Source organism: Pelophylax lessonae (assembly GCF_965119305.1).
Source record: "Pelophylax lessonae genome assembly, chromosome: 1".
Lineage (NCBI taxonomy): Eukaryota > Metazoa > Chordata > Amphibia > Anura > Ranidae > Pelophylax > Pelophylax lessonae.
The window spans coordinates 791,546,102-791,555,144 of record NC_138768.1 but is presented as its reverse complement, the minus strand read 5'-3'; the positions used below and the strand labels follow the sequence as shown (position 1 = coordinate 791,555,144).

Here is a 9,043-nt window from a genome sequence, read left to right as displayed (position 1 = left end):
TGTGTTCATGTGTAGTGCAGTGTGTTCATGTGTAGTGTAGCAGTGTGTTCATGTGTATTGCAGTGTATTCATGTGTAGTGCAGTGTATTCATGTGTATTGCAGTGTGTTCATGTGTATTGCAGTGTGTTCATGTGTAGTGCAGTGTATTCATGTGTATTGCAGTGTGTTCATGTGTATTGCAGTGTGTTCATGTGTAGTGCAGTGTATTCATGTGTATTGCAGTGTGTTCATGTGTATTGCAGTGTATTCATGTGTATTGCAGTGTGTTCATGTGTAGTGCAGTGTGCTCATGTGTAGTGTAGCAGTGTGTTCATGTGTAGTGTAGCAGTGTGCTCATGTGTAGTGTAGCAGTGTGTTCATGTGTAGTGTAGCAGTGTGTTCATGTGTATTGCAGTGTATTCATGTGTAGTGCAGTGTATTCATGTGTCTTGCAGTGTGTTCATGTGTAGTGTAGCAGTGTGTTCATGTGTAGTGTAGCAGTGTGCTCATGTGTAGTGTAGCAGTGTGTTCATGTGTAGTGTAGCATTGTGTTCATGTGTAGTGTAGCAGTGTGTTCATGTGTATTGCAGTGTATTCATGTGTATTGCAGTCTGTTCATGTGTAGTGTAGCAGTGTGCTCATGTGTAGTTTAGCAGTGTGCTCATGTGTAGTGTAGCAGTGTGCTCATGTGTAGTGTAGCAGTGTGCTCATGTGTAGTGTAGCAGTGTGCTCATGTGTAGTGTAGCAGTGTGCTCATGTGTAGTGTAGCAGTGTGCTCATGTGTAGTGTAGCAGTGTGCTCATGTGTAGTGTAGCAGTGTGCCCATGTGTAGTGTAGCAGTGTGCTCATGTGTAGTGTAGCAGTGTGTTCATGTGTAGTGTAGCAGTGTGTTCATGTGTATTGCAGTGTATTCATGTGTAGTGCAGTGTATTCATGTGTCTTGCAGTGTGTTCATGTGTAGTGCAGTGTGTTCATGTGTAGTGTAGCAGTGTGTTCATGTGTATTGCAGTGTATTCATGTGTCTTGCAGTGTGTTCATGTGTAGTGCAGTGTGTTCATGTGTAGTGTAGCAGTGTGCTCATGTGTAGTGTAGCAGTGTGTTCATGTGTAGTGTAGCAGTGTGTTCATGTGTAGTGTAGCAGTGTGTTCATGTGTATTGCAGTGTATTCATGTGTATTGCAGTCTGTTCATGTGTAGTGTAGCAGTGTGCTCATGTGTAGTGCAGTGTGTTCATGTGTAGTGTAGCAGTGTGTTCATGTGTAGTGTAGCAGTGTGCTCATGTGTAGTGTAGCAGTGTGCTCATGTGTAGTGTAGCAGTGTGTTCATGTGTAGTGTAGCAGTGTGTTCATGTGTAGTGTAGCAGTGTGTTCATGTGTAGTGTAGCAGTGTGTTCATGTGTATTCTGATGTGCAAAAATGCCAAATATAGTATAAAAAAAAAAACCTACAGTGACATAGGCTCATTGAAATACATTATTTTGTTTCTTGCGTATGCATTCAAACTATGTTTAATGCAGAATGCATGTCACCAGCACACCAAGGATCTCCAGAAGGGGTCCAAAGCTTCATTCAGCGATCACATCATAATTTTAGAAGCAATGTTTCTGAGCCTTGCAGGGCCCCTTCATCAGGCATATGACTGCAAGGCTCCGAAACGTCGCTTCTGTAATTATGATGTAATCACTAATTAAAGCTTCGACCAGCTATGGAGATCCTTGGTGTGCTGGTGATGAAGGGGTTGATTTACTAAATCTGGTGCAGCTGTACATGGTAGCTAAGCCGCTTCTAACTTCAGCTTGTTCAATTAAGCTTTGGTAATAAAACCTGGAAGCTGATTGGTTTCTAGGCAGAGTTGCACCAGATTTTGCACTCTCCAGTAACCCCTATAATTTCTGCATTGAATATTTTTGGTTTTTCAGCGGAAGGTGGTGGTTGCAGCACCCATTTACATTTACAGCCATATCTCAGGGACATGTGCATTGGGAATATTGTGTTAGAACTGGCGAACTTTGTTTTTAAAAACGCATTTGAGGGCGTTTGGTGTAAAAAGGCGCTTATGTGATTAAACCCCGTGTACACTATTTTCGCTATATAAATCCTGCATTATAATAATAATTATTATACTAATAAAAATAATATTAATAATAATGCTCAGCTTGTGCTTCTCATTCCCTGCCAGCTAGCAGTCCTGCCTGGGACTTGTAGTTCTACAGCACAGAATATATTTCTTCCCCATAGCCATTGACAGCCTACATCTCTGTATTCCTAGTGTAGAACACAGGAATAACAATGTATTACCATATCCTTTGTGATTTTCTTTGTGCTGAGAGTTTAGAACATGATAGAGGGGACGTTGAAGTGGAAAGCACCAGCCAGCAGTGATCTTGATAGGTTCAGAAGGTTTCAGGTCAGCAGCAGCAAAAAATAACCCAGTGACAGAGATCCACAATCTGTGCACACACTGATGACTTCTGAGCTGCTCCCCGACAGCAGCAGCACAGCCCCATGCGTGTGTGTAGTGCCATGCCTATAGAAAAACCTGTGCGAAACATGACTGGCAGAGACACTTTCATGTGAGCGACAGAAATAGCCAGGCGTTGTTCTATGGAGGGGGAGGAGGTCAGCGAGCGCCTAAAGGCACCAATATGTGTCCTTCACTTGGGACTGGCTGCATCTGGAGTGACGTGTAAAGCTTTGTCCTAGAGAATTCACTTTGCACCCATCGGGGACCACCAGACAGGTATTTTATGATCAGCCAGAGGTTGGTAATCACATTGCAAGCCAAAGGGGATGATAAAACTGCCTGCACGGGATTTCCTAAAAAAAGATGCAACTTAAACGTTGGGTTGAGCTTCGAGTTCCTGAAGGGGATGACTGAGAGCAGTTGAAGGGTGCCCATGCCAGGGTGCGGATCGCAAGCTAGAGGAAGGATGTACAGAGGAGGGCAGGGGTCTAGAAGGTGGACGGGCTCCAGCTGTGTGGCTGGCTGCAGCTGTCATCCCATAATAGCCCTGAGCATGGACTGCCTGGAGACAAGAGAGGACAACGCGGGGGGCTAGGCGAGCTCCTCATGGGGGGGACCCGACCTGCGGAGCCGCGTTCCACCTGGGCGGCACTATGGCATTACCTATTCGCCTTGGATAACACTGAGACCGCCTGAAGAGATGCTGATGAACAGGAGCCTCTTCCAAGAAGCTCAGCAGAGAAGAGACCTGGTGGCGGGGCAGGTGGTCACCGGGAGCCTCCTGTCCCTTCTCATCTTCTGGACCCTTTTTGGGAACATCTTGGTGTGCACAGCAGTCATGAGGTTCAGACACCTGCGCAACAGGGTGACCAACATTTTCATCGTGTCCCTGGCTGTATCTGACCTCCTGGTCGCCCTCTTGGTGATGCCTTGGAAAGCAGTGGCAGAGGTGGCGGGTCACTGGCCATTTGGATCCTTCTGCAACATCTGGGTGGCCTTTGACATCATGTGCTCTACAGCCTCCATCCTCAACCTGTGTGTCATCAGCGTGGACAGGTACTGGGCAATCTCCAGCCCCTTCAGGTATGAGAGGAAGATGACCCAGAAGGTGGCTTTGATGATGATCAGTGCTGCTTGGACTTTGTCCATCCTCATTTCCTTTATACCTGTTCAGCTGAACTGGCACAGAGATAGGGGGGGTAGCCAGACCCTGGGCAATCACACCGCAGAGAACTGTGACTCTAGCTTGAATAGGACTTATGCTATTTCTTCTTCATTGATAAGCTTCTACATTCCTGTGGCCATCATGATTGTCACCTACACCAGGATCTACAGGATCGCTCAGATCCAGATCAGGAGGATCTCCACTCTGGAGAGGGCTGCAGAACATGCCCAGAGCTGCAGGAGTGATCGGGAGAACTGTAGACACCACCACAACAGCTTGAAGACTTCCATCAAGAAAGAGACTAAAGTTCTTAAGACCCTTTCAATCATCATGGGGGTGTTTGTGTGCTGCTGGTTGCCCTTTTTCATTTTGAACTGCATGGTCCCCTTCTGTGACAGGTCCGCAGGACACCCCAAGGCTGGGCTTCCATGTGTCAGTGAGACCACCTTTGATATCTTTGTCTGGTTTGGGTGGGCTAACTCCTCTCTGAACCCCATCATCTATGCTTTCAATGCTGACTTTCGCAAGGTCTTCTACAGCCTCTTGGGATGTGGACAATGGTGTTCCACCACACCTGTGGAGACGGTCAATATCAGCAACGAGCTCATCTCCTACAACCAAGACACCATCTTCCACAAGGATATTGTCACCGCCTATGTCAACATGATCCCCAACGTGGTGGATTGTTTGGATGACAATGATGAGACCTTTGACCGCATGTCTCAGATCTCTCAGACTTCGGCCAACATTGAGATGGCCACTGGCTCAGTGTGTGACTTGGACTGTGACACAGAGCTGTCACTTCATAAAATAACACCTTCCATGCCCAATGGCTTTCATTAGTACTCATCCAAGACCGGTCCTTTCTGACCATGTCATTGCTCTCTGTTGGTGCCATTTGCAAAACATAAGACAGCATCACCCATTCCCATAAATCCAAATGAGTAAGTCATGGCAAGCTGTTCTATACTTATAAAATGTATGATGTGTCTTTCTGTGGTTTCATTATTGCCAATGTTTGTATTGATTAAAGAACTAATGAGACTGAGATTTAAAGCCAAACTCTACCTTCCTGACAGATTACTGTAAAGCAGGATGGTAAAGTAATTATTTATTACCTTATCTGTAAAAAAAAAAAAAAAAAAACAATCATTCTACCCTATCTATCTATCTATCTATCTATCTATCTATCTATCTATCTATCTATCTATCTATCTATCTATCTATCTATCTATCTATCTATCTATCTATCTATCTATCTATCTATCTATCTATCTATCTATCTATCTATCCAAAGAGACAGGTTTAAAGCCAAACTCTACTTTTGATAGATTACTGTTAATACTGTGAAGCAGGATGGTGAAGTAAATATACACTTTTTTTTGCAAATGTAGCAAGTTACGCTTCAAGAGTTTGTATACAAGTGTTTTTTTTTTATATCTACAGAGACTAAGATTTAAAGCCCAAGTCTAATATATATATATATATATATATATATATATATATATATATATATGTAAGGAAATACAGTGCTGGGTCTGTGGGAGCATTGGCTAGCAAACTCTAAATGTTAGGACTACAAATGAGCGTAGTGATTTTTTTTTTTTTTTTAACTCAAATTTATTTCATTGAGAAATTACACATTTGCCATTAGCAAACCATTGCTAAAGCAGAAATGCTCAGTTATGCTCATTCAGCTGTTTAGGTAAAATCTGCTGGAAAAATATAATTTAATCACAGGGTGTATATATATATATATATATATATATATATATATATATATATAAACTTTTATTTTAGGGCGGGGGGGGGGGGGTTATTTAGGGCAATTGTTTATTTTTGGGTTTGTTAATTTGATCATTGTTGTTGATCAACAGTTCTTTATGCAAACAAAAACAAAAACAAAAAAAGAAAGGAAAACCTGAAATTATGAGACTAATACAGTGCAACCTTTGGGCACAGGAATACATTTAGGATAGCTGAGGGAGCTTCTGTAACTCTCAGGAATTTTACGCACATCGGACCTATAAAACTATTGAAAAACATCTTAATTTTGCCTTGCCCCATGACATCAATAAATTTCACTAAATTAGCAAAAATTTGCCAAATATCTATCTATCTATCTATCTATCTATCTATCTATCTATCTATCTATCTATCTATCTATCTATCTATCTATCTATCTATCTATCTATCTATCTATCTATCTATTTGCAGAATTTTGGTGTAAGTAAAAATGTTTGGTGTAAAAAAAAAAAAACCTCCCGATTTCACTTATCTTTAGGTTAATTTGAGGGTCTTTGCAGGATAAATGGGGCATGCTTGGTGAAAAATGCAATTTGCAAATTGAATATTTATTTTTCATTGACTTGCTTGCAGTATGACAGATGTCACAAAGATAGAGTTACACTTTAAATGGCATCAGTAGGTCAGTAGGTTCATTGAAAAGTGATGTCTGACAAAGGGAGACAGCTTATCTGCATCCTTTTTGGAGCTACAGCCTTGAAATCCTCTTGCTAACTGTGCAAACATTTCCTTATATCATGTTTCCAAACTTGGAAATGTTTCAACTGTTCTAAAATCACATGCCCCAACCTTTCAAAACAAAGGTTTATTTGAAATGTTGGGATTTGCAGTTCTACAGCATCTCCATCAAACTGTCTGCAACTTCTAGACCTTGATGCTCATGCAGGTGTTTGGTCTTGAGCATCAGTGGTACCCGGTAATTTGATAACTGAGCTGTTGAATGTCTTGATATCACCCCCTACTGGCCGAGAGTTAAATGTCTGCTTTCTAATCCAAATGAATCAAGCAACTGATAAAGACATAAGGGGAAAAAAAAATATGCATGGATATTTTTTCCTGCCTTTTATTTCTAACTAATCAGGTATTGACAATGCTTTACAATGCAGTCACATGTGTCTTTTCTCATTACAGCAAACCCGTTTACATTTGATAAGCCAGTGTTACATAAACTGCTAACCGAGACCCGTGCATCAAGATTGCCATCTGTCGCAGAAAGGGTTAAACAGACTCAAAAGAAGGCACACACTGCTATAATCACTTATCACTGCCTGCGAGACCAAGTAATCCTCCTGTAAAGCTGCTCAGTGTCTCTAAAACGCATAATACCAAAAAAACAGCAAAACATGATACAAAGCCCTGTATGCTGCGTGTATTAGAGGTGCACACACTGTACCACATGTGTAATACAAAGAGGCTGGGCGACTAAAGGAGTCTTTCCTGGTGCTGTCAATCTGTTTTTGCCCTAAACACCCAATTATGTGCAGGATTTGCTATGTTTTTTTTAAAGATATAAGGCATGTGCACTGATGAATTGTATTGTGTTGCTTATGTAACTTTTGTTATGCTTGCTGTACCATATTTTTATTACTGTAATGTACATATAGATTTAAGCACATCTCTGTGTACCTTGATTTTTATACTTTAGAGCGCCTTTATATTTGTTAACCACTGCTCTTTATGCAGTAACTGTGCTTTGCTGAAAACCCATATAAACATTATATTTAGTGGCCCCTGATTTCAGACAGCATCAGAGAGGCATCTGTGATAGATGCCAACAGAAGGCTTCAGCGTTATTAGAGGGTCTGCTTTGTGAAAGGCAAAGCACAGAGAGGGGACAGAGGCACAACAATGGAACTGATGTCTCCATAGATGCCTCAGTGGTGCGGTGGGAGCCGCAAGTGCAGCTTCCATTGTACTTTCTAAGGGGCCACTAAATACAGCGTTTAAAGGGTTTTCCAGCAAAAAAATAGTAACTGTACAAAGAACAGTAAAAAAAAAAAAAAAATATATTAAATGATAAATATGACAAACTTTTTTAGCCATACTTCTCGTGCGTCACAGAAGTGCACTTAAAGCGGTAGTATACTCCGCTATTTGACTTTTACCTACAGGTAAGCCTATAATAAGGCTTACCTGTAGGTACAATTAATATCTCCTAAACCTGCACGGTTTAGGAGATATTCAACCTGCATGCAGCCGCTGACGTCAGCGGCGCATGTGCTCTGAAGGTCCGGCAGAGCTCCTTGCCGGATCTTGCCGGAAAGTGAAACTCTCGCACGGGAGTGACGTCATCGCAGCTCCGGCCACTCACCGCGCCGGAACCGCTGAACCAGGAAGAGACACAGTGGGAGCATGTCAGCGTCCTCAGCGTTGTCCAGACGACCGTGCCGGGGCTTCGTTGTAAGGTAAGTATTTCATAATGAGCTAGTATGCAATGCATACTAGCTTATTATGCCTTTGTCCTGCAGGGTTTGTTTATTGATTTTTTTCATGAGTATACAACCGCTTTAACCCAGAATCAGATGACAGTAGGCTAAAGTCCGCTGTTGGCTGATGTCACAGAGCCACTCCAGGCTCTGGAAGAATCCAGACAATAATGTCTGGGATCCACCCAGTTGCCTGAACATCAGCTGGCTCAGTCTCTCAGTACACCACTGAAAGCCCAAGCCAGCCTCTCCTGTCCCCTCCCCAGCCTGCCACTTTAGTGAGTGCTGGAGGGGCAGAGCACAGAGCTGGTGGCTGACAGTCATCGCCACCTGTTCAGGGCTGACTGAGTGATCAGCGGTTATGTGATCGCTCAGTTCTCGAGCTTAGAGCCGGCTGGGGACAGCTGCAGCATCAGAACAGTGCTGCAGCGGGAAGATGAGCATGTATGTTTATTTTTTGTATTCCTACTCTCCTATTTTAAGGCATCCTAAAGTATCGAAATCAAGGTACCTGGAGTTGGGCTTTAATAGTTTCTCCCATGAGCACTAATCTCTATTCCAATACAGGTATTTTTTTATTACAGGTATTTATACAACACCAACATTTAATGCAGCGCATTACATCCTGTACATTGACATCAGTTCCTACCCCTAAGAGCTTACAATCTAAGATCCGATTCCTATTGCACATGTATACACACATGTTAGGGCCAGCTTGGAGAGAAGTCAATTAATCTATCAGTATGGCATTGGAGTGTGAGAAGAAGTCAGAGTACTTGAAAGACACTCATGAAAGCACAGGGAGAACATGCAAACTCCTTGCAGAAAGTGTCCTGATCGGGATTTGAACCAGAGGCAGCAGTTAGGAACAGACTTCAGATTGTGTGCACGGGGAGCCTGACAGCTGATAGACATTTCTTATTAAAGATCCAGATTAAATAAATGTGCATGTTCATGTGTACAGTAAGTATCTGCCAGGTAAATTGGACCTTTCCCATTAATCATGCTTTCAATAATGGCTGGCCCAGTGGTGTGTAGGAGGTTATGGAGTGTATAGAAATATGAGAGATTTCAGATTATCCAAAGCTAGCCAGATCCAGGAATGGTCTATATATATATGTATATATATATATATATATATATATATATATATATATATATATATATATATATATATATGGGCACCTTTAATTTGACTATAGCG

The 9,043-nt window shown here is 42.2% G+C and overlaps 1 protein-coding gene across 1 annotated transcript; it reads left to right on the top strand.

Moving 5' to 3' along the window:
- Window positions 1–2,272: 2,272 nt before the first annotated feature.
- Window positions 2,273–7,140, top strand: DRD5 (dopamine receptor D5). Its single transcript, XM_082256039.1, has 2 exons — window positions 2,273–4,551; window positions 6,545–7,140. Exon 1 carries the CDS (start codon window positions 3,143–3,145, stop codon window positions 4,448–4,450), a length of 1,308 nt encoding a protein of 435 aa, XP_082112165.1. The 5' UTR covers window positions 2,273–3,142; the 3' UTR covers window positions 4,451–4,551; window positions 6,545–7,140.
- Window positions 7,141–9,043: the final 1,903 nt, after the last annotated feature.

What these genes read in the sequence shown, in the direction of transcription:
- DRD5 (XM_082256039.1), top strand. Translation starts at nt 3,143, where the DNA reads ATGCTGATGAACAGGAGCCTCTTCCAAGAAGCTCAGCAGAGAAGAGAC.